Source organism: Papio anubis, chromosome 1, assembly GCF_008728515.1.
Source record: "Papio anubis isolate 15944 chromosome 1, Panubis1.0, whole genome shotgun sequence".
Lineage (NCBI taxonomy): Eukaryota > Metazoa > Chordata > Mammalia > Primates > Cercopithecidae > Papio > Papio anubis.
In genome coordinates, this window is record NC_044976.1 from 92297313 (window position 1) to 92323821 (window position 26509).

The 26509-nt window shown below is 43.2% G+C and overlaps 1 protein-coding gene across 2 annotated transcripts in view; it reads right to left on the bottom strand.

Moving 5' to 3' along the window:
- The window catches only part of BCAR3 (BCAR3 adaptor protein, NSP family member), a 143839-nt gene that overhangs the window by 61234 nt on the left and 56096 nt on the right, over positions 1-26509 (bottom strand). For both annotated transcript variants that reach the window (XM_021920931.2, XM_003892216.3), the window contains exon 3: positions 19531-19570. In XM_021920931.2, coding sequence (XP_021776623.2) covers positions 19531-19570 — 40 coding nt within the window. The remainder of the gene's footprint in view (positions 1-19530; positions 19571-26509) is intronic.

Here is a 26509-nt window from a genome sequence, read left to right on the forward strand (position 1 = left end):
TTTGGCAACACAGACAGCAGATCTCATCTGCAATAGTCCATCAGAGAGCCTAGTCCACGCACAGCTGAAAGGAAACGGCAGGGCTGGGATGGATGGATGCTGACGTCAGAATCTAAGAAGAACCAGGAGGCAACAAGAAGGGCTAAGGGACCGCCTTTGTCACATGGAAACACAAACAGTACGCCTTCCTCTACAGGAAGAGGCCAACTCAGAGGGTTCTGTGCATGGAAGGATCTCATTGACTGCCGGCCAGTTTCTTTACTTCCTAACGTAGTCAACTGCCAAGCACAATGCTGTCTGCAGGAGTGACATCCAGAAGGTCAACGTTTGCCCTTCCTGGTGCCAAGGTGGGGACAATGAATTCTTTTGCCAGTGGCTCAAGGATTTGGGTATACCTTGCAGTGTATACCCAAATGGGTGGAAGGGCTGGGTGGAAGAAGGGAGAATTACTAGAGGGAGCTACTAGAGAGAGCAGTAGAAACCCATCTGGGTAACTCTCCAGGAACACCAGGCCTCCCGGTTGGGTCACCTGTGATAAGAGGTGGAATCTGTCCAAGGACAAGCTATAGATCGCTGGGGATCCACATCCCCTCTGGGCACCCCCACCCCCTGCCCATAACTTCTCTGTAACAGCAGTGAATCTGGCAAACTTGGAGGCAATAGGTATCCAGTACATAAACGAGGAGGGAGATAAACTAGGGAAAGATGGGAATAGGACTTGAAAAGATTTTTTTTTTTTTGCAAAACTTAGCATTCATGTGTCAACATTTTATATATGTATGCTGAATAGAGATAACGGAAATATAGCAGAATGTACTTCTGATCCTAAAAATGTAGGTGGGTAAATGATATAGATAGCAGGTGGTGGCTATTATATTTAAAAGCTTTACTGAGTAGCATGTGTATTCATTCTTTAAATGGATGTGTAAGCCAATCAGAATACTGAACACTGAACGGTCCAAGAGTGAGCAGGTGAATGACATGAGACCAAACAGAGTCCTTCCCTGAGACTTTTCAAACGAGGGCTAAGGGAGACATCCCCTTTTCCCCTTGGACCACAAGCTTTAAGAATATAAGCCTAGAGCAGCCCACAGTCAGGCCCCACTGCATAAAGAAGCTGATGGAAGAGAATGTGGCCAAAGTGCTGAGAGAAGCAGATGTTTTCCTTCCCAGAAGTAGTCATCAACCCAGGCCACTCCACCCCTGCCCTTCCCAGAGGTAAATTTCCTAGCTTACACCATCAATGTGTGTTTACAGGCTCACCTTATCAGTGTAAGATTAAAACTTGAGATGAAGATGTAACATACTGTGTCGGGCTATGTTGGAGATTATGTGTATAAAATGTGATCTCTGTATCTGAGAAACGCTACAAGGAGCCAACATGAACTGATGTTACATGAAAACATGCATATTATACACCCATTAATAATAGGGTTCTGCACTTATGTGTCAGCAATGAATGGAAATTAATGGTGTTTTGCAGTCTATTCCAGGGACTTCCATGGAAATAACTGAGTTGTCTTGAGTTTTTAAGGATAACGATGACATGAATTTGCCTCTAGGAAGAGGGAGAGGGATTCCTACTGTTGGAATGTCCTATGCCACTGGTGTAGGGGTGAGTTCTGCTCCCACACCCAGCACCTCCCAGCCAGGGGAAAGCATGAACCAACTGCACTCTCAGCCCTGCTTATGTGGTATCAGCACCATCAGCTCCCGGAGAATGTTTCCAAAAGGCTATTCTGCTATGTGGAAGGCCACAGACCCAATTCAGAGGTACTGGCTGAGACACTCCCTTTCTGACGCCAGGTGAGCTTTACCTGGTACAGTCACCTGGGAGGGCAACCCTCATGACTTCTTTCCAGGTCACAGGACAGGATGTTTATATCATCTCCAAATCACATTCGAATCTTCCCAAATGTGCTCCTTAGACAGTCCTTAGGTGGACACGGCCTGGAAGTGTGGGATCCCCTGCTCTTAGTCTGTGTGGGCCCATTGGGGTTTCCTTCTCCCCTTGCTATTATTCTACTTGTCCCAGTAAGAAGCCCTAGCTCCAACCCTGTCCTCCAGGGTTCAGCTACTGAAGCACTCATTAAAATGACTGGTGCCCTTGTCTGTTGGCCTCACAACCCATGTCTTATTGTCATCATTAGAAAGCCTGAACATGATAGGGGCCCACTGAACATCTGGAGATAGCTCAGGGATTCTCAACCTAGGGTCCACAAACACCTGGAACTAAGATGTGCAATAAGTGTGCACGCATATTTCTAGAGACATGGCTCTTATTCATGATATTTGCAAAAAGGTAGGGGCCCTTCCCTCTCTCCCCAAAAATAGTTCAGAACTGCAGAGGTGTGAGGGACGACAGGCCACACAGAAGTTATGCTCCTCACTGGGTGAGCCAGCCTTGCCAGCTTCCGGCTGAATTAGGGCTGCTTCCCACTTTGGCCCTAAGAGTCATTTTACTCTCTCAAACTCTGAACTAGCTGGGGATTCCGAACTGGGAGAGGCTTCCAGAATGCAGTAATTCCCAACTCATACCACCTATACTCTGTTCAAGTAATCCTGAAACCACGAGGTAAGGGGACTTGACTCCGTTCTGTCAAGGCTTTTGTGTAGAGACCATGAGGAGACAGAGTGGAGGTGACTGAATAGGGATGGACTCAACTGAACCACACCGACTCCTTCAAAATACACCCACCTGGGCCTGGTAAAAATAAGAATCCAGCTGGAGACTGGTGGTCACAGGAAACAGTCCATCAGCTTCCTTATTTCTTCTGTACAAAAAGCTCTTTTGAGAGTGTGAATGGGGGCTTTATATAGTAAGTTCTCATCCACAGGCTAATAAATATGTGAAATGGCTTCTCAGACCAGGTTCCTGCAGCCTGGACACTGAGGTCATTCAAGAAACAATTAGATGCCATCTGGAGAGGGCTGGGACTCGAAAGGAAATTGCCTTGAAGGGCCAAACAGCATGCTCTCATTCCCAGAGTCTGACACATCCTTATCTTCATTCACATAAAGGACGGATGGAGCTCAGCCAGCAAATCCACACTGGGAGCATAGAAGGAGCCAAGGCTGCAGCAATTAATAAAAGCTTAAGGATCAGGAGAATGCGCACTTCCAGCCTGCTGCAAGTAAATGGATCCCTCCAACAAATTTCTCTCTCGACTGCACTTGCACATTCAAGCAGAGCACCTTGCCATAACCCCAGCCTTGGCCCCACCAAGCTTGGGGTTTTCAGAGTTTTAATGTAAAGCAATGAGAGGAGAGTTACAATTGCTTCTGGCCTAGCACTTTACAGTATATGATAAGCAACCAGATCTTTACATTGTATCATGACTTGGTTATGTTACATAGAGTTAGCATTTCTAGAGGCGTCACAATTCACTCCACTGCAAGGAACAGGCCCACAATTGAGAACTCTTACTTCGAGGATTGATTCTCAATTTTTTTCCTTATTTTTAAATGAAAATTTTATGTCTTTTTTATATTAATAACCAGTCTCTTTAAATGTAAATGCAACTGTTGGGCAAGCTGAGCTTAAAAGTAAACTTTGCTAGAGAAATAAATATGGATTTAGATAAACAAGAGGGGATTATTTGTGCTTTAAGTGTTTTTGCAGCTTTTAGTCTCTTAAGTAGCAAAAGACCCTCTGGTACAGTGGTGCTCAAAGTGTGGTCTACAGGCTGGTCTGCAGGCTAGGGGGAGGTTTCTGGAGGTCTGAGAGGTCAAAACTTATTTTCATCATGATACAGAAACATTTTTTGCCTGTTTCACTGCTGGTGGTGCAGAAGCTGTGACGGGTGAATTCCTGGTGCCTCAGCACAAAGCAAGGCAGAGGCACCAAACTCTACCAGAGGCCATTGCACTCTTGACTCCCACTGGCTCAAAGAATTGAAGAAAAAGAGCCAGTTCCACCTAGAAGTCTTTGATGAAGCAGTGAGAATTACTCACTTTATTAAATCTGGGCCCTCGAGTACATGTCTGTTTAGTATTCCATACAATGGAACAGGACATGCACAGAAAACAATTCTGCCGCGTTTCCAAGCACAGAGTTTGTCTGAAGGAAAAGCAACTGTGCAATTGAATCGTGGGCTCAACTAGCTGCTTTTTCGTGGAACACAGTTTTTACTTCAAAGAATGTCTGACAAACTTGGTTATTCAGACTCGGGTATTTATTTGGCAGCCATTTTCTGAAAAATGAACAAAGTGAGCCTGTTACTTCAAGGAAAACAACAGACAGTGTTTGTTGCCAATGATAAAATTCCAGGTTTCAAGTGAAAACTAGAATTTTGGAAAATTTGTATTCACCACATGAGTTTGACAGCTTTCCAATACTTTAATGATTTTTCTGATGAGATCGGTGGTCATATTAATGAATGTGAGTTTTGATATTACATAGTGAAATATGTAACATTTATCAGATCTGCATAACTTATAAACCAATATTTTTCAAATGGCCAATGCATGATGATATAAACTTACGCATGGGTAAAAGATCCATTCAAATTGCAAGAGAGATCCATTCAAATTGAATTTTAAGGAAATAAAACAAGTTCATCGACAGGATTTCAGAGTCCACACTGCAGTTAACCTCTAAGGAACTACAACTTGTTGAGTTCTAGTCTAGTATCAAAGACCAACATCTGTAATGATTTGAAGAGGCTATTAAAATACTCCTCCCTTTCTGAACTGCATACTTGTGCAGGGCCACATTATTTGAGACTTCAACCAAAATAACATAAAACAACAGAGTGAACACTGAAGCAAATATAAGAATCAAGTCGTGTTCTATCAGACACTAAAGAGATCTGCAAATATGTAAAACAATGTCATTCTTACCACAAATGTACATTCACTGGTATATAATGGGTTTACTCTTATTTTTAAATGAATAAACATTACATGAAATGCTCATTAAGTAAAAATAAACAAACATTTAAAAATATTCCATTTTAATTTCTAACATGATGAGTATCAATAGCTAGAAGTCACACAACAAAAACTTTTTAGGGTCCTCAATAATTTTTAAGAGGTCTTGAGACAAAACACTTCAAGAACTTCTGCTCTAATATTTACTTGCTTTACATAATTTTGATTGAGCCACAAGTTTTCAGTATCTTACCTATGGAGTAGACTAAGGTATATAATTACAGGGGTGTTTTTATTTTTATAAGTAACTATCATAAAAACACTATTAGAAAAAAATTAGAAACTGAGAAAAAGGTAAGAAACAACAAATAAAAAAGAATCTTTCAGTTACCAAGAAGCTTTATTTTGACCCATTATGTGACACTGAATCATTTGACTCCTAGATTTTTATCTTCTGAAAATTCTTGCACAAACACACGCCAAGCCACCTCCACTGACAACAGCACCATCCTACCAGTATCAGGCGTGGCTCCTCTCTTCCCCCACCTCATGTCCAATCCATCAGGAAGGGCTGATGGCTCTGCCTTCATGTTACACTCCTAGAGCCCCCTTCTTTACCACCTCCCCTGCTCTCGCAGGTCCAAACTACCATCATCTCTCATCTGGACAATCACAGTGGCCTCCCCACTGGTCTCCCTGCTTCAGCCCCTGTCCCCTGCAGTCTAGCAGCAACACAGAAGCCAAAGTGAACCTGAGATGCCTCCCATCTCATTCCAGAAAAAATTAAAGTCCTTACTCTGACACACAATCCCTCGCACATCACCTTCTGCCGCTCTAACACCAGCTGCTTTCACCAGCTCGAGCCTCTGGCCTCCTGGTTCCTCCATGGAAGAGGCGGGCCCTGGCTTCAAAGCCTTGCTCTTCTTCTTCCCCTTAGACATCACAGTTGACTTGTATTTCCACTCAAAAGTCACCTTCTTGGTGAGGCCTTCCCTGGTTACCCTATCTAAAATTTAATGTCCCCTTACCCCAACTTTCATAGCTTCTTTCCCTGATGCACCTTTTCTGCTAAGCACTCATCGTCAGCTAACAGGATTGACTTGATTGTCTTTCTTATTGTCTTCCCAGTCCTCCACCCCCAGAGTAAAAGCTCCATGGGGGCAGGGATATTGTTTTGTTCACTGCTGTATCCTCAGCCCCTGGAACAGTGACCAGCACAGGCAAGAGACTCAACAAATATTTACCAAATGACTATGTACTAACCACAAAACTGTTTCTAACAGAATATTAGCAAAACCCAAATGCCAGTAGGGAACTAGTGAACTATAACTGTATTTCATACAATGGAATACTGGGTACCCACTCGAAAGGAGGGAGGCCCATACGTTTAATATGGAAAGATGTCCAACGAAAAAAGCAACTTGCAAAGTTATATGTAGTTAGATACATTGGCAATAAATAAATACAACTCTTCCCAAACTCATTGTTCTCTGAACAATGTGATCTTCTTCTCGGAATCTCTTTTCCGATTCAAGAAACATGGAGCACCTACTGCTTCTCCCAAGGCTCCTCCCACTGTTCTCTCCTGCTCCAGTCAGCCTGAGCACATGCTGTCTCCCAGGCATGCGGTCTTCTGCCTTACCCAATACCAGCACCCTTCCTGCCAAGCCTAGACATTTTTTCAGATATCAAATCACGATTCAAATACAAGTTGTTCCCAGGAAACTTCTTGGTTATCAGAGGGAACACTTCAGGCCAAATGCAAACCTCCTATCTCAAAATCTACATACAGTATCATAGCATTTTACAGCTCTTCGTTCAAGAACATTGACAATTCTAATAATAAAATTCCTTGACAATTTAAATCTGCCTTTTCATGTATTGTAAACACAGCTCTTCTTTCTGAAGTTGAATACAATGTCCTGACACGCTATTACATTTAATATTAAAAGCTCTCAGAATATTTAGAAACCGAATTGTAGCCAAATGTTGAACTGTTGTGACACTGATGACCACTAGAGGGCAGAGCTTAACAGCAAATGATTCTAAAGCTAGCCATCCAGGCCTCTCATTTTGGTGAAGTTAGATTGCCTATAGTTAACAAGATCTCCCAAAGAGTAGACCGGTCTAGGCCATAGAAGTTGCCAGAACTACACTTTTAAAAACAGTGTATATCTCTTCCCAAATACGTGAGTTTTTAAGGTGACAACAGCAACCCCACAGTTTTGATGGTGTACCAGGTGGGCAAGAGAAGGTAGACTGAGGTTAGGTGTGGGAACCTCCTTGCTGTTTTGAAATAAAAACACTAAGGATTTCTGGAAAAATTTTAGAGACATCAGCATTATCTGCTTTGGGAAACATAAAAGTTTTTAGAACAACCTCATTCCCCTTTCCCTAAATTTAAGTGTCCAGTGTGTGTACATTTTAAAATAACTGAAGAGTATAAGTGGATTGTCTGTAACTCAGTAAATGGTGATGGATGCCCCATTTACCCTGATGTGATTATTACACATTGTATGCCTGTATCAAAACATCTCATATACACCTACTCTGTACTCACAAAAATTAAAAATTAAAATAAATGCCCTTGTGCATCTGGTGTGTGTGCTCAGTCACTAAACAAAAGAAGGGTCTTGGTCCTCAGGACTCACATGCTAGTGAGAAGTCTTATTTTTAAAGGTAAACAAATAAGGCCGGGCGCAGTGGCTCAAACCTGTAAGCTCAGCACTTTGGGAGGCCAAGGCAGGCGAATCACTTGAGCTCACAAATTTGAGATCAGCCTGGCCAACGTGAAACCAGGTCTCTAAAAAAGAAAAAAAAATCAGCCGGGTGTGGTGGTGCATGCCTGTAGGCCCACCTACTCATGAGGCTGAAGTGGGAGGATGGTTTGAGCCTGGGAGGCAGAGATTACAGTGAGCTGAGATTGTGCCACTGCACTCCAGCCTAGGTGACCAAGCCAGACCTTGTTTCAAATAAATAAATAAAATAAATAAAATTTGGGACAAACGAGGATAATATACAGAGTAATGAGATAGTGACTTGGGGGCTGTTTTTAGTAGGGATGTCAGGGAAGGCTGTTCTGAGGCAGTGAAATGTGAGTCAAATGAACCAGCCACATAGGGAGTGGAGCCACAGTCACTAAGCTGGTATTTGCTGAGTGCTAACTACATGTGGGGCACTGTGCTAAGAACTAAGAACTTCACATGTATTCACTGTTTAATCCCCTGAAATTCCCATTTACTGCTAAGGAAACTGAGCTCCAGATAACTTCAGTAACTTGCCCAAGGTCATACAACCAAGAAATGGCTAAAACAGGGCTCTGGATTTGTATTCGTTTCCCAGGACTGCCATGACCAATTACCACAAACTTGGCAACTTTAAAATAGAAATGTTTTTATTGTCTCACAGCTCTGGAGGCTAGAAATCCTATATAAAGTATCCGGAGGTCCACGATGGCTCTGAAGGCTGCAGGGAGGAGCCTGCCTTGCCTCTCCCTCACCTCTGGTGATTGCCGACACTCCTGGGCTTGCAGACTCATCCCCCTGTCTCTGTCCTCACATGGCCTTCTCCCTCTACACCTGTGTCTGGTCCAAATCTCCTTCTTCTTACAAGGATACCAGTCACTGGATTAGAGCCCATCCTTGTCCAATATGACCTCATCTTAATTTGATTATATCTGCAATGACCCTATTTCCCAATAAGGTCACCATTCACAGGTACTGGGGGTTAGGACTTCAACATACCACTTTTGGGGGACATAATTCAACCCACAGCAGTGTCCTTGTCCTAGCACTCACTCCAAACCACTCAGCTATTCTGCCTCAGAACCTTCCAGGCCAATGGGAAGGCAAAGCCCCAGGGACACTAGGGAAAGCCAGGGTGGCAGAGGACAGTGACTATTGGGGTGGCAGGAGATGAGGTTAGAGGTCGGCAGGCCACACCAGATTCTAAGTCCAATATGGAGCTGAGTCCCGTCAGAAGCCACAGTTTCAATTCTTGCCTGCCTGTTAGTTTTTGAGTCTCTCAGCCATCCCTACAGTTTGGGATCTCAGAAGAATCCTTCCTTGAACTAGGGAGGATGGTGCCTCAGCTACAAGGCTGACGCCTGCAGCACAGAATACAAATCCACACAGAATGTAAATCTGGTCTTATTCCTCTCACTGGCCAGACCATGTTCCTTTTAGCACCTCCAGAGGGCAGCTCCAGGGTTTGACCTTATCTCAAACCATCAAGTTCAGGAGGCCCAGTGAGAAGTCACTTCTCTCTGACTTGGGGCACAAGAAAATTCATCTCAGGCTGCATGGACAAAGCAATGTCTGGGCTGAGGAGTTATCCAGGCAACCCTCAGTCTGGAGCAGTCAGGGTTCAAGTACCAATGCTGCCCCACACACCTGTTCATCCATCTGGGCTAAAGATGCCAGAACTGACCAGGGCAGCAGAGAGATGCTGCTCAGAGCTGACAGGTACACCTCACAAGATGCAGAGAGGCATCCAAATCCTGCACAGTGTGACAAAAGCACTATCCTTGTGATTGTGCAAGATCACAAAACTTGCCCAAGGACTCACTTTTGTTGAAAGCCTGTTAGGCATTATTGGGAAGGCAAAACAGAAACAGTAAAGGTGCAAAGACTCTATAGCAAGGGTCAGAAAACTCTTTCTGTAAAAGGTTCTGTTAGGCTTTTGGGGCCGTAGTGTCACAACTACAGAGGCCCTGACTTAACAATGCTTCCACTGATTTTCAACTTTACGATGGTGTTAAAGTGATATGTATTCAGTGTGCTTCAAATTTTGAAATGTGATCTTTTCCAGGCTAGCAACATGTACCATGATACTCTTGGGTGATGCTGGGGTAAACTATAATATTCAGTGGGCTAAGCTATAATATTCGTTAGATTAGGTGTATTAAATGCATTTTCAACTTAGGATATTTTCAATTGATGATGGGTTTATTGCAATGTAGCCCCATCGTAAGTGGAGGAGAATCTGTACTCAATCCCACCATTATAGGAAAAGTAGCCACAGACAATACATAAATGAATGGGCATTGCTGTGTTCCAATAAAACTATTGATGCACATCAAAACTGGAACTTTATACAATTTTGCTACTCTTCTTTTGATTTTTAAAAAGCCATTTTAGCACTTCGAGAGGCCGAGGCGATGGATCACCTGAGGTCAGGAGTTCAAGACCAGCCTAACCAATATGATGAAACCCTGTCTCTAATAAAAATATAAAAAATTAGCTAGCCATGGTGGTGGGTGCCTGTAATCCCAGCTACTTGGGAGGCTGAGGCAGGATAATTGCTTGAACCCAGGAGGCAGAGGTTGCAGTGAGCCGAGATTGCATGGTTGCACTCCAGCCTGGGCAATAAGAGCGAAACTCCAACTCAAAAAAAAAAGCCATATTAAAATATAAAATCCACTTTTAGCTTAGTGGTCATACCAAAATAGGTGGTGGGCTAGATTTGGTCTTAGGCTATAGTTTGCTGACTCCTTGGTCTAAAGATATCCACAAATGCTCAAAGATTGACAACACTGTGGTAACAATGTTTCCAAATGGACATCCCCTTTCCTCCCTATTTACTGGCTTCTGGCACAATGCTAGGTACTGGTGTGGTCCCGGGAACTGCCCCTAGCTTCTCTCTCACCTGCACCATTTACATCCTGTTAGAATCTCTCAGCTTCCCTAATAACTGGGTCTTAATTCTATCTCTAAAAGGCCTTCAGCATGTGACCTAACTTTCCATTCCCACTGTGACTATCTCAGGTTAGACTCCTGGTAACACTTTCCTGCCACCTGGTCTGACCTGACTGAACAATTACAAACACATGGTATATACTAAAAAAATATCTGTTGAAAGAGCCACTGCAGTCAAAAATCTTCAAGCTTGGCACTTTCTCCATTTCATCAAGGGTCGGGCCTCCCTGGTGTGGCCCATCTCAAAATGGAAAATTTCTCCTACTGAGGTGGCAGCACTTAAGGACTGAAATATAAGGCTTTAACTTGCCTTTTTTTGTTTGTTTTGATACAGAGTCTTGCTCTGTCGCCCAGGCAAGAGTGCAGTGGTGCAATCTTTGCTCACTGCAACCTCTACCTCTCAGGTTCAAGCAATTCTCCTGCCTCAGCCTCCTGAGTAGCTGGGATTACAGGCACATGCCACCATGCCCGGCTAATTTTTGTATTTTTTTAGTAGTTAGGGGCTTCACCACGTTGGCCAAGCTGGTCTCAAAGTGCTGGGATTACAGGCATGAGCCACCACACCCGGCCTAGCTTGCTTTTTAAGCTCAGGCTTATTAGGTATAATTTGCATTCAGCAAAAGTCACCCTTTTTAGTGCAATTCCATGAGCACTGACAAACAACCCAGTTGGGTAACTATCACTACAATCACCATATTTCTATTTCTATCACCCCCAAAAGCTCCCTGGTGCACTTCATCTCTTCCCCAACCTCTTTTCAACCATTTATTTGTTTTCTGTCACTATAAGTTTTGCCTTTTCCAGAATATCATACAAATGTAACTATAGAGTATGTAGCCTTTGAGACTGTCTACTTTCACTCAATGTAATGTATTCAGGATTCATGCATGATACGGTTTGGCTGTGTCCCCACCCAAATCTCATCTCAAATTCCCATGTGTTGTGGGAGGGAGCCGGTGGGAGGTAATTGAATCACAGGGGCAGGTCTTTCCCATGCTGTTCTCATGATAGTAAATAAGTCTCATGAGATCTGATGTTTAAAATGGGGAGTTTCGGCTGGGCACGATGGCTCATGCCTATAATCCTAGCACTTTGGGATGTCAAGGTGGGTGGATCATTTGAGGTCAGGAGTGCGAGACCAGGCTGGCCAATATGGCAAAACCCCACCTCCACTAAAAACACAAAAAAATTAGCTGGGCATGGTGGCCCATGCCTGTAATCCCAGCTACTTGGGAAGCTGAGGGAGGAAAATTGCTTGAACCTAGGAAGTGGAGGTTGCAATGAGCCAAGATCATGCCACTGCACTCCAGCCAGGGCAACATAGTGAGGCTCTGTCTCAAAAAAAAAAAAAAAAAAAAAAAAAGGAGTTTCCCTGCACAAGCTCTTTTCTCTTGTCTGCTGCCATGTGAGACATGCCTTTCACCTTCCACCATGATTGTGAGGCCTCCTCAGCCATACAGAACTGTAAGTTAAATAAACCTCTTTATTTTGTAAATTGCCCAGTCTGGGTATGTTGTTATCAGCAGCGTGAAAAGATACTAACACAGTGTTTCTGTGTATATCAATAGCCCATTCCTAGGCTGGACACAGTGGCTCACACACATAATCCCAGCACTTTGGGAGGCCAAGGCAGGAGGAAGGCCAGAGTTCGAGATCAGCCCAGGCACACAAGCAGACCCCATCTCTACAAAAAATAAACAAGTTAGCTAGGTGTGGTAGCGAGTGCCTGGAGTCCTAGCTACTCAGGGGGCTGAGGTGGGAGGATCACTCAAGACCAGGAGTTTGAGGCTACAGTGAGCTATGATTGCACCACTGAAATCCAGCCTGGGCAAGAGTGAGACCCTGTTTCTTAAAAAAAATAAGTAAATAAAAGTCCATTCCTCTTTATGGTTAAATAATACGCCATTGTATGGGTGTACTACTTTTTTCCTGTTGAAGGACTTTGGGGTTGTCTCCAGCTGTTTTTGTTAATTATGAATAATGTCACTATAAACATGGATATAGACTTTTATACGGACATGTGTTTTCATAAGGTTTTACTTTTTATAAATGGCCACATTTTCACAGACCTGAAGGATAAGATTCCACTGAATGAGGGAGACTGTCGTCCATACCTAGGATGTGGGAACATCCTACCTCAGCATTTTTCGTAACTGTAGTAACACCAAACCTCCCAAGAATATTTGCAGAGGATGTTTTTGGGGTGGAGTGGAAGAAGGTGGATGGGAGCTCCCTTTCGTCCCCCTGCATGTGGGCCCTAGAGCAGGCCAGGGCTGTTTTACAATCACTGCTGGCGGCGTTTGATCTCTGGTCCCACAGGGGCCAGCGCTGGCTCTGCCAATGTGCACACTCAGGCAAAAACCTGCAGAGCCAGCCAATCGGTCCATTATTTGGTTCATATAACTTGTTAAAATCTCACGGAATGTACAGCGTGCCATTGTTTTTGTAAGTCCCTTTCATACTTTGCGAGCTGGCTAATTCAGAGCAGACTGGCCTGCTTTCCTGCTGGAAGAAAAGGCTTCCCTCAAAGACAGCTATTTAACTGTGACCACGGCTGCAGCCATCTTGAGCACAAAAAGGGAGCTGAAGTCACGTCACCCCTTCTCCACTGAGGTCTCCGGCAGCCAGGGCACTTATTCTTGGCGCTGGAATTTGCATAATTACTCCTTTTTAAATATGCTGGGTGACCTAATGTATCCCCAGCTGGCTGCAGGAAACGGCCTTGCTGAGATCTAAGCCTTGGATGGCCTGTAACATCTATAGACCTAGAAGACCCTTTGGGAAGGAGAATTTTCAGAGCATTCACCCCACAAAGGACAGCTTCCTGAGTTTCTCTGGGGTCATCTGTACTGTGAAGGGAGAAGCTGCAGGGCGCTGTCCCCACTGAGGATAACAGCTGCAGCCTTGTCCTTTCTCCTCCTAGCCTGCGCAACAAGCTCAGAGACTGTAGGTCATTCTATTACAGCTCACAGTGGGTCTAACAAGAACCCACCAAGCTGACTACAAAAGAAAGAGGACATGCGTTCACTAGGAATCTAGCCAGGAACAAAAGGCTGCATTCCGTCCTGACACTTCCTCACTGCAGTCGCCTGGAGAGCAGGCCTTTGTCCACAGCCGGGCAAGCGTGCTGTTTACAGCCTGGCTACAAAAAACCACTTGCCTACTCACGGCTAATTTGAAAAAAACAGGCATTCCAATATTTTTTTCCACTTCACCATATTTTCTAATGTATCTTTTTTGACGACAATTTATTTAAAAATGGAAAATGTATAATAAACACTTCTTCTAAAGGAAAAATCACCCAGCCCTGCCCTAGCCAATCACTTCCTCCCTTAAAAAACTACAGCTTAAATCACCCCCAGAAAAAGAACTCTTTACTAAAATAACTGTAGGGCTGGTGTGTGAAGAGGCCAAAAAGAATTAGTCTTGGCCCAGCATGGTGGCTCGTATCTGTAATCCCAGCACTTTGGGAGGCTGAGATAGGAGTATCACTTGAGGCCAACAGTTCCAGACAAGCTGGGGCAACATAGTGAGACCCTGTTTCTATAAAAAATAAGAAAAAAATAGTCAGGCATGGCGGTGGTCATCTGTGGTCCCAGTTACTTGAGGGGGCTAAGGTGGGAGGATTGCTTGAGCCGAGTAGTTCAAGGCTTCGGTGAGCTATGATCAAGCCACTGCACTCCAGCCTGGAACAGAGTAAGCCCCGTCTCAAAAAACAAAATAAACAAAACAGCACTAGTCTTGAGCCTAAAAGGAATATAGGTACAAAGAGGAAGGAGAAAACGTAAATTTTTTTTTTTTTTTTTTGAGATGGAGTCTTGCTCTGTTGCCCAGGCTGGAGTGCAATGGCCCAATCTTGGCTCACTACAACCTCCACCTCCCAGGTTCAAGCAATTCTCCTGCCTCAGCCTCCTGAGTAGCTGGGATTACAGGCACCTGCCATCACGCCCAGCTAATTTTTGTATTTTTAGTAGAGTTGGGGTTTCACCATGCTGGTCAGGCTGGTCTCGAACTCCTGATCTCAGGTTTTCCACCCACCTCGGCTTCCCAAAGTGCTGGGATTACAGGCGTGAGCCACCACACTCAGAGGAGATAATATACATTTATATTTAGTGCAGGTTGTGGGGGCAACTTCTGAAGCTTAAAGATGCAGTTCCAGGGGAAAATAAAAGGAAGAGAATGATAAAGAGTGGAAGTGAGCCTAGGCTTCATAGGTTCAAAGAGGGTTACAGAAGTGAAGCATAATGGATCACAGAGCAATGCAGCAGTGCTGGGGTAACTTCCACTCTTCTGGAACACCGTGGTGGCAGTTATGATCTGTCATGGCCTTGGTCTTCATATCCAAGATACAACATGAAATGGTATCCTGTTCCAACCAATATGGCAATCTTAGGATCAACAGGGATATCGCACAATTAAGAACTCCTTACCACCGGCTACAAGATTTTCCTCTACAGCCTATTCTAGGCATGGAGAATCCTAAAAACTTAAGCTAGAAGGAACATTAGCCCACCCCAAGGTTTCTATTGTGGGGACAATGGAACCCACAGAGAGCAGGTGGCAAATCCAGGGTCACATTACTAATTAGAACAAGAGTGTGGGCTGGGTGTGGTGGCTCACGCCTGTAATCCTAGTATTTTGGGAGGCTGAGGGGGGTGTGGATCACAAGGTCAGGAGATCGAGACCATCCTGGTTAACACCGTGAAACCCCATCTCTACTAAAAATACAAAAAATTAGCCAGGTGTGGTGGCGGGCGCCTGTAGTCCCAGCTATTTGGGAGGCTGAGGCAGGAGAAGCGCTTGAACCAGAGAGGCGGAGGTTGCAGTGACCCAAGATTGTGCCACTATACTCCAGTCTGGGCGACAAAGCAAGACTCCGTCTCAAAACAAAACAAAACAAAAAGAACCAGAGTGTGGACCCAGCTCCCTCGCTGGGGTGGGAGGTCTCAGGGGATGTGAATCTCTGTTGGAAAACTACCTGGGAAGGGGATCACATGGAGCTGTTATCATTTATTAACATTTTAGCACTACTATTTTATCAAATTTTCTAAGCAGCTACTTGATAGTGATCTAAGAAACTGGACACAGTGTAATTGTGTTTTAATGAGGTAAAAATCTAGCCAAATGCAATGGGGCAGTGAGTAGATTCAGCAGTATAGAGATAACGTTCTACTTCATAATTTTGCCTAGGGTTATTGACTCTAAAAGATATTTCCTCCTATTAAAAAAAAAAATGTTTGGTTTTATCTAGGGTAAGGTATGCTAGGTACGCAGAGGAAAATTCCAGAGCTGTATGCCAGGAACCGAAGTCACTAACTACGTGGTAAACAGCAGGAGGAAGGTGGAGCCACTCTGGAGGGTTCGGCTTTCCAATCTGGAAGAAATCTTTCCTTTCAATCTTGTGAAACAGAAATCAATTACGTTTGACCACAGAAAAGGACCTCATGATTAGACAAAAGTTAAAACCAAACTCTCAAGATGATCATGTTCTGAGCTACTATGAGGGGAAAAAATTGTGAGGAGAGAAGGCTAGGAAAAACGGGGAAAAAAAAGAAAAGAAAAGAAAAATTCTCTCCTTTAAATGCCGGAATTAAAGAGACAGAAAGAGTGAGGAATGAGATCCCCAAATCCCTGGGCTACTTTGGATCTGCAATTTATTTTCCTCTCACATCCAAATATCAAATTGAGCCTTTGGGGTCTTGGTGCTGTCAGAAGTCCCAGCAGGAGGCCAGCCTGCTGGACAAGGTAAAAGAGCTGCCAAACAGCCCTGGGGCTTCCCAGCCATGCATATTTTCCTCCATTCCACTTGGGATGAACGACCGGTAGCTAAGCAACCGAGAAACTGGTCCCCTTTCACCCGGCATGAATGTACTGCAACACAAACGGTGCGCGGTGCTAGAAGGACACACGTACAAACTGCCAGAGCTGAACGCTGGATTCTTTCTCCACCCAGCTCTCTCCTGCCATGACACTGCAGTCCCCTCGCCCCACCAGCTACGAGGGTCAGCCTCAATACCTTGTCTCTCCCAGACCCGAGGAGGCAGGAGGCAGTCCCAGACCTCTCTCTTCTATCCCAGACCTCTCTCTTCTATCTGGGCACTGAAAAAACCAAGGGAAGATGGCTGGAAAATCTCTGATGGGGAGGGGAGCAGCATTTTTTTTTCTTTTTTTTGAGATGGAGTCTCACTCTTGTCGCCCAGGCTGGAATGCAATGGTGCAATCTCAGCTCACTGCAATCTCCGCCTCCTGGGTTCAAGCGATTCTCCTGCCTCAGCCTCCCACGTAGCTAGGATTACAGATGCCTGCCACCACACCCGGCTAATTTTTGTATTTTTAGTAGAGACAGGGTTTCACCATATTGGCCAGGCTGGTCTCGAATTCCTGACCTCGGGTGATCCGCCCGCCTTGGCCTCCCAAAGTGCTGGGATTACAGGTGTGAGCCACAGGGCCCGGCAAGGGAGCAGCATGTAAAGACACAGGGAGGGAGGGAGACCTGGGGCTGGAGCTCCTGCCAGTATTTGGACTGCTATCTGTTGGCCACAACTGGGTGCTTCCCCTGCCCAGATGAGACTCAGGATACGATAAGACTCTCCCCATTCTGGGGTCAAAATGGATCCTACAATTTGGCTTCGTGATGCTTGTTTTTTTCACCAATGAATCTGAACCCACTGGAAGGGGTCTTTATGAGACAACATAATTCACATAGAACTATTTTTCTCTAAGCTCAAGAGGCAGTAAGTGCACAAGGGGATTGTAGACAAGAAGTTAAGGGGGTCAAACTGCACCTCAGTTTATCTGCAACTCTCTCACCTCCCTTGATTTATCTCCAGCCATGAGGCACCAGCTGGCATCAACTTATGAGGCCGTCCTGGCACTAGTCAGCCTGGCTCCACAGGGCAACTAAGTGTGAGAAGTCCTACAACAGACCCAAGCCAAGAAGATGGGTCCCTGGGTCCTCTTGGACCTTTACATCAGAGACCGCTATGGACGTGCTTTCAGAGTCTTAGTGTCCATAGAGGCAAATGAAAATACCCCACATTGGCCCAACACATTCCCAAACCATCCCTCTAAACCAAGGTGAAGTGAAAAAGAAAAAAAAGTGATACATTTAGGAAGGATACAGACACATCATTTATAAGGCTCTGACTAGATTCAGATCAAGTTAGGAGGAAAGGGTACCCCTCGGAATACCTCAACATGTTCTTGAAAAGGAACCTCTGAACCTCAAAGAGCAGTTCCATCACATGTCACTGCCAGGAGAAGGCAAAGAGAGCCCAGATAAACAGAAGCCACTGACAACTCCAAAATCTCTTCTTTGTCAATACCACTCAACTCACAATGATTGATACTCACAAATGAGATGTAATAGCTTGGATAATACCTAAACAGGCCATTCCAAAATCCTCTATATTTAGCTTGAGAATGCACCACCAAATTATCTTAAAAGGGGTTTGGACTTTTGTAAAAGAAAAGACTGAGGTATTGGAGTAAGAAGAAGGCAGAATACTTGCTGAGCACAGCCAGACTGGCCCATGGTAGGAGACAGCCAATTTCTGAAACATGGCATGGAGTGATTTTTAAACGGCTGTTGTTACACACTGCAGAATTCTAAAGTGCATTTTTTGTTAAGTCAAATCACAGTCTATGCAAATAGCATCCTCTAATACTTTGCAATGCATAACCTGCACAAAACATGTGATGCATCTGGGAGGGACACAGATACACTATTTATAAAGCTCTGGCCAGATTCTGGTGCGGTGGCCCTTCAGGTTTAGGATTACACATTTTCTCCCATGAAAACACAGCTCAGTTGTCATTCAGGGATAAGAGATGGGAAAAAAGAATATCCACCTCTATTCCAACAAACTTTGACCGCCCCAAGTGGCCAAGTGGTTCTACTGGAGCTTCCTCCTCTTCCGTCCATCCTCCAGTCTTTTAAAGAGGGAGGAAATGGCAAGACTCTGGGGAAGGCATGGGTATACACAAGAGATAGGCCTACACACTCTGAAACTAGGATGCTGCCCTTGGGATAGTGAAGGTGGAATGAGGCTCCTGATTCTAAACTCTAACTCTTGCCACGATTTCTCCCAAAAAATAACTATGTTGTCATAAATCCAAGAAACCAAATGTGAGAATCAGACTTCTTTCTTCTGTAGGAGGTGCCAGAATACAGTTTCAAAAATAAAAGAAAATAAAGCAAACAGCAACACCGGAAAATGAGGAGGCAGAGGGAAGAAGTGAAAAGCATCTTTTCTTCCTGCTCAGAAGAAATACATTATTTAGAAGGGTTGAATATTTAGAAGCATCGACTGCCAGTCCCGCTGGAAAGTAACTAAGTACCTAATATTACTACTTGACCCCAGATTAGCCCTGAACAAGAGGGTGGCTCTTGGAATGGAAAAGATGGCTCACAAAATCTCAGGGAGCCTTCGGTCCTCCACTGAAGGTAAATATGGGTCCACAATTCCTCATCTACATTCCAAAATCCAAAAAACTCTGAACACAAACATAAAAAAACCTCACTTGGCAGCAAACTCATTTGGTGACAAAATGTAACCTGAACTACATAAAATAATTTGTCATCTATTTATCCCTCTTAGTGTGAATATTCTTACATGTCACTGTGAAAATAATGAGTGTGATTATGGAGTGCTGACCCCAAACCTCTCTGGGGGTATTACTATACGTACCATATTACCTTTCTGGGAAAAAAAAAAACAAACTCTGAATTTTAAAACATATCTGGCTCTAAGGCCAGATAAGGGTACCTGTAATAGGATGACATGAGACCCCTACAAAATTTACCAAAGGCCTAAGGGAGTCAAATTTCCTCCCGTTGTTTTGGCGAGTCTAACCAGCTTTTTACACAAACCAGGCTGCAGCAGTATTTAGCAACTTTGTGATCCAAATGGAAAATCTACTGCCCAGGGTCACGGCTACATGTTTAATCCTGATTTCCTACCTTCACATATTCCAGAGTTGGGTCCAGAAGATGTGGATCCCTGAAAAGAGAAAATATAAATATAAGAATGGTTGGGAACGATGCATTCTTACATTGAGTATAATATGTCCAACATTATTTCACCCTATTCATTAAGTTACTAAGCTGGGCCCCATCTCCCAGACACTATTCACGACAAGGTGTGTGTGGTGGGGTGGATGATACCACCGTGACCTCAGTCTAGAAGCTCCCACAGGCCTCCCTGTGACATTCAGGCCCCAGAAAGTTAGAGTATTTATATGTGGTAATTCTAGATTTACTTGAGCATAGAAAGTGAAAGTCTGAAGCAAAGAGCTCAGGGGGTGGCAGAGGTGGGAGGCAAGCAGGACTGGGTATGGGAACGTATGGCACTTTCGGTCACTGGTGGTGTCTGGGTTAATCCCCAAAATGTCCCCACCAGTAACTGTGTCGTGCCCACATTGACAATAAGAAAAGAGAGGCTTAGGCGGGTGGAGGGGCTGCCCCAGGTTGCCCAGTGCCTGGGTGATGGAGGGAACGGAGCCTTCTCTTCTCATTGCTGGCTGTTACCCACCCACTCCTAGTGAAAACCTCAGCAATTCATCCTACTGTTCTGTGTGCCCAGTGTTTTTATTCCCCCATATAGGCCAGGTGTAGTGGCTCATGCCTGTAATCCCAGCACTTTGGGAGGCCAGTGGGCTGATCAAAGGAGCAGTTGAGGTGGGAGTTAGAAGCCAGCCTGACCAGCATGGAGAATTCCATGCTAAAAATACAAAATTAGCGGGTGTGGTGACATGCCTGTAATCCCAGCTACTAGGGAGGCTGGGCAGGAGAATCCTTTGAACCCAGGAGGCAGGGATGCAGTGAGCCAGATCACACATTGCACTCCAGCCCGGCTAACAGAGTGAAACTCTGTCTCAAAAAAAAGGCGGGTGTGGTGGCTCATGCTTGTAATCCCAGCCTTTTCGGGGGCCAAGGCGGGTGGATCACTTGAGGTCAGGAGTTGGAGACAAGCATGACCAACATGGTGAAACCCTGTCTATACTAAAAATACAAAAAAAAAAAAAAAATTAGCCGGGCGTGGTGGTGGGCGCCTATAGTCCCAGCTACTTGGGAGGCTGAGACAGGAAGGAGTGAACCCAGGGCGGAGGTTGCAGTGAGGCCAAGATCACGCCACCACTCCAACCTGAAGTGACAGAGCAAGACTCACAGCTCTCAAAAAAAAAAAAAAAAAAAAAAAAAAGAAAGATAGAAAGAAAAAAAAGAAAAAATTTAAAAAAGTCAAATATACAGAGAGAGAATAAAACAGCAGTTATGGTGATAGGGGCAGAAGGGAGAGGAAATGGGGAGATGTAGGTCAAAGGATAAAAAGCAGCAGATATGTAGGATGAACAAGCCTAGAGCTCTAATGGACAACATGAGGACTACAGGTAATACAATTGTACTGTACATGGGTTTCATGCTGAGTAGATTTCAATTGATCTTGCCACAAAAACAAAAGAGTGGATAACTATGTGAGATGATGAATATATTAATTTGCTTCAACTATAGTCACCTTTTAAAGAGTACACGTATTCCATAGCATCATGTTGTATATCTTGGATACATACTGAGGACTAAGCTCTGATTTTTTTTATCTTGCCCGAATTCCTATCTAAGGGGTCTGGAGAGTCATGCCCTACAAACCATAAATTCTCATCAGATGGGTTTTACTTAACCCTACATATCGTGACTTACTTTCCAATCTGACTCTGGCAAAACATGTGACAAAGAAGAAAGTCAAAATATTTTACTCTGAAATATGTTTCTTTGCCATATCTTGAAATGGCGCTGCAAAGCTGTCTTTTGTGGCGGAAAATTTTTATCTGTAAAGAATCTCCATTAACATAGCTAGATCTTTTTCTTCCAGGCCCTCCCAATCCTAAAGAGATTAACTAAAAGTCTAGCACCTTTTAAAGATTGGAATAGGAAACATTTGTCATCTGTTGTCTCTAAGGACAGCCACTATAAGACTTCAAAGGAACCTTGGTCTCCACAATCTTTTATCTTAACCTGAACATTTCCTTTCTATCAATCCCCGGTCTTTAGACAAATTCAACCAATTGTCAACCAGAAAATGTTTAAATTCACCTACAGCCTGGAAGCCCCTGCTTTGAGTTGTCCCGCCTTTCTGGACCAAACCAATGTATTTCTTAAATGTATTTGATTGATGGATGGCTCATGCCTCCCTAAAATGTATAAAATCAAGCTGTACCCCAACCACCAGGGGCACATTCTTTCAAGATCTCCTGAGGGCTGTGTCACAGGCCATGGTCACTCATATTTGGCTCAGGATAAATCTCTTCAAATATTTTACAGTTTGACTCTTTCCATTGACAATAATTTGATGCCCAAACACGTGGGGCCTCAGAGAAGACTCAGGACCCTGAAGGAATTGCTGGAAACTGGAGCTAAGATACCAGCCCGGGCCCACTGAAGCCTCACCCAGTTTGCGCTTCTCCTCTGGTGGAACTGGTAAGTCCACCTGAGCTCCGGACCTCCCGTTTTGGTTGATGGTCCTTAATTTATTCTTGAGCTGATTTTTCTCCTAGGAAATTGTGTAAGATCCTAATTCTAGTTCAAAGGTGCATTCTAAAGGGTCTCCTCTATTGCTTTTTCTCTCAGAATTAATCTCAGTTTGGCTTGGCTGTGTGCATTTGTATGAGAAACTGAACTGTTGTTTTCATAGGTAAATGAGAGACAGTTTTTTCAGCTTTGAAGAGAAAGGGCATTTGCTCCTCCCAGCCAAAAGGCGCCCATGGGTGACTGGGGGCCTCGTGGGAGTGTCTGGGGGGTGGATCCCCCACAACGTGCAGCAACCCTGCAGGGAAATCCTCAGTACAAATTCATTTTACAAACGGCTCATCCAGGACATGTATCCATCCACCACACAAATCCCTAGGCCAGAACTCAGTTCCTCCTTTCAAGAAAAAAAAAAAACACGTGGGAAAGAAATACTCTAAAAATAAGGAGAATGATCCCCTTTCGAGTACTCCATAGGTTTTATGGCACCTCAACTTGCCAGAGTTTATGTAAAATAGAAGTAATATGGTCTTTGTACACATTTACATTAAGGAAAAGGAACCCTAAGGTCGACCTGCAAACTATAGAGTCCCTAAATTCTCTTTTTCTATTTTCCTTTCTGCCTACTTTAAAACTGCTGTTACTTTAAACCACTGTTTGGATTTAACCGTTTTTTTTGGTTTTGTTTTGTTTTGTTTTTTGCTAGCCAGCGAATTTATACTTATTTCAAGGCTAAAGCACTAAAGTAAAGCTACAGGATCTCTGTTTGTATATGTGGGTATACATGTATCTATGTATATTTAAAAGGCCATTGTAAATTATATATGCATTTTATGATATGCGTATTATATGTGATATACACATTAAATATAAATATATAATTTTATAATATATATGTTTAATTGGCAGCTAAATTCATTTTAATTGCCCTCTAGCACACCAAACTTTTTCTCCCTATAGCTCATCATGTAAATTTTGCTATTGGATCTTCACCTGAGTTGTTTCCTTTAATATGCAGATTTAGGACTATTTAGCTGAAAACTGCCTAGAGTGATGCAACATGTTATCAAGAATTTTGAATCTAAGCTAGAAAAAAGGAAAAAGTCTTTATGAATCTATAAAATGTATTTCTATCAGCATGCCTAAATACCTCTATGTATTTATACATTGTGTAAACAATGTTTCACTACTAAAAATACATAAAGCACTCTAATTAATTGGCTTAAAAAATACGTAAAAGCCCTTAACCAGATACTTAAAAGACTAGTCAAATGCTTTTAGACATAACCCTACAAGGTTTGAATTAGACAAAGATATTTCACCTTTAATAAGAACATTAAAAAGAAAATGTTTTCCTGTGATTCTTAAATTGGAAATTACCCAGATACCCATGACTTAAGTAAAAGCTTTAATAAATAAGGTGGCTTTAAAATTATTGGTAGGCTGGGCGCGGTGGCTCACGCCTGTAATCCCAGCACTTTGGGAGGCCGGGGCATGTGGATCACCTGAGGTTGGGAGTTCGAGACCAGCCTGACCAACATGGAGAAACCCCGTCTATACTAAAAATACAAAATTAGCCTGGCATGGTGGCGCATGCCTGTAATCCCAGCTACTCAAGAGGGTGAGGGAGGAGAATCACTTGAACCTGGGAGGCAGAGGTTGCGGCGAGCTGAGATGGCGCCATTGCACTACAGCCTGGGCAACAAGAACAAAACTCCATCTCAAAAAAAAAAATAAAATAAATTATTGGTAAAATACTAGCAGTGTTTATCCCTGCAGAATACTATAAAATTTGCCATGAGGATTATCAACTATAAAACCTAGCCCAAGACAGAATAATCTTTGCTTGTGTATACCTATGAAATATTGTTGGCTTAATGAAAATAACTAAATCCTGAGTTATTGGTATAAATACCCTTAAAATTAAGCATAAGTTTTATTACTTAAGTAAATACCTGAAATTCACAGCTATAAAAATAGTTACTAGGAAAATAACTTTATTAGCTATCACAGTTTTTGTTAATAGTCTAGGTAAACTATTACATTCATACATTCATCAGGTAAATGTAATGGAATAAATGCTTACAAACAAATCTGTCATAATTTAGGATCTGGGGTTATTTGATATTAAGTATCTGGGTAATTTCTGATTTAAGAATTACAGAAAAACTTTTTTTTTAATGTTCTTATTAAAGGTAAAATATCTTTGTCTAACTCAAACCTCATTGGGCTATGTCTAAAACAAGGTAAATAAGAGATGAAAAGAAAGTTAAAGATACTAAGAAGTATTTTTGGTAAAGAAGGTAAAAAGGAAAGTAATTTTATAAGAAAGATTCTTGTGTGGTGAATTTTTGTTCTGAACTTGGGTGCCCCTCCCACAGAATCACAGGACTGTTTAAGAAGCCTAATCAAATTTGCTGTCTTAGAGACGCTTCTTAATTTTTGCTTGGGTTCCTTGCTGGGAACCCAAACCCTTTTCACCAAAAGGTAAGACGGTCTGGGGGGTTCCTGAGGCCAGAACATAAAAACATACAGGTTAACAGAATTATAAAATTTAAGATGTTTAAACAAGCTTTATTTAAATTAAAGCCAAATAAAATTTACAAATCAGCTCCTCAGTTACACCAGTGGCTAGCAGCTAGCATGACCCAATTACAGAGTATTTCCAACATTGCAAAAAGTTCTACTGGACAGTAATACTCTAGAGAAAACACTTCTTCTAAATAGAAGGACATCTGATTCCAAAGAGACCCTCACTTTGCTGCTCTTGGTTATAACTTAGTAACTAAAGTACCAAAGCAGATTTGAAGTGCTCTCACTTATAAGGTAGCCCCAAACAACTGCATTGGAGACCAGCAGTATGATAAAGTTCCTGTGTATAGTTTTCTTAAAATACATTTTTTTTTTTTTTGAGTCTCGCTCTTGTCACCCAGGCTGGAGTGCAATGGCATGATCTTGACTCACTGCAATCTCTGCCTCCCGGGTTCGAGTGATTCTCCTGACTTAACCTCCTGAGTAGCTGGGATCACAGGCATGCACCACCACACCTGGTTAATTTTTGTATTTGTAGTAGAGACGGGGATTTCACTATGTTGGCCAGGCTGGTCTCGAACTCCTGACCTCAACTGATCCATCCACCTTGGCCTCCCAAAGTGCTGGGATTACAGGTGTGAGCCAATGCACCTGGGCCCATCTTTTCAAAATTTTTCACTTAAAATTCTGAAATATTTGGGTGCCAGTGGACTATCTCTACATGAGAAAAGTAACATGGGTCATTCAAACACGACACAGTATTGGATGAATGACTCAAATTAGGGAAAATTTTATTAAAACCATCCAAAGCCATTCCCTTGAAATGTCTGCAATAAAAGCAAGGCTTATGAGGTGAGGGTTTTAGCTCTGCTTTAGTGAGAGGCATAATGGGATGGAGGAGAGAGGTGCTATGTATAGAGGTAAATGGTTTGATCTTGATCTCTCTCCAAAAGCTACTCTTGGTAAATAGAAACTGCACATTAAAAATGAAAAGGGATGGTCTTTAATGAGGTTTAGACTGAAATAAAGACCGAAAAGGAGACTCTTTAAAAACTAAGGTCTTAAATGAAAGAGATTAGGATAATTAAGAGAAAGAAAGAATAAAATAGACAATTGTCCGTTAACTGGCTAAAGAGGTTTGAGGTTTGTCTTCCCAGCTCTCTCTCCTACAATCTCTAACATTAACTATCACCAGTCAGTGCTTGCTTAGATTTCCTCCTACTTGTGATTAAACCTTCCTAATTCATAATGGTACTTCAATGTCCTGATAGCAAAACTGAGGACCAGATATTTGGAAACCCCAAGTTTCCTCAGGAGCCTCATTTTCCTCTTCTCTCTGAGGCCTGCCATCACTCCAGCCAAGACTGCCTCTCCCAGCCAGTGGGTCTTGGTCCAACCTCCTCCAGGAAGCCCTCCCTGAGGTGTCTTCCCTCAGCCTGGCTCCTGGCTGCAGCCTCCCTGGTCTGCACCACTCCTGCGTGCTGCCCTATGTCATTAGCTGTCATTCCCCCTGCTTGGACCTTACTTCCCCAGTGAGACTGACTGCTCTCACTGACTAAGCTAGAGAACTAGCTTAGGAAGTATGGTGAGTTTTCACATGCCTCTCTAGAGAAAGGGAAAAAAGAATGTTTCAGCTTTCAAAAGGTGAAAGGAAATAAATAAATAAAAATAAAAATTATGTAGCTGGAAAAAAAAAAAGACAAAAGGAAAAGGGTTTTACAAATAAATCTGGTAAAAACAGCAGGTCCTAGGCAAAATTTAACCAGAATGACTTGTTGAGCACCTAAAAAAAAGCATTATAATCACAAATCTGACTATACTGCCTTTTGTGATATGATGAAGAGAACAGCAGGTCTAACAAATGCTATAATTAAATCATATCTGGAGT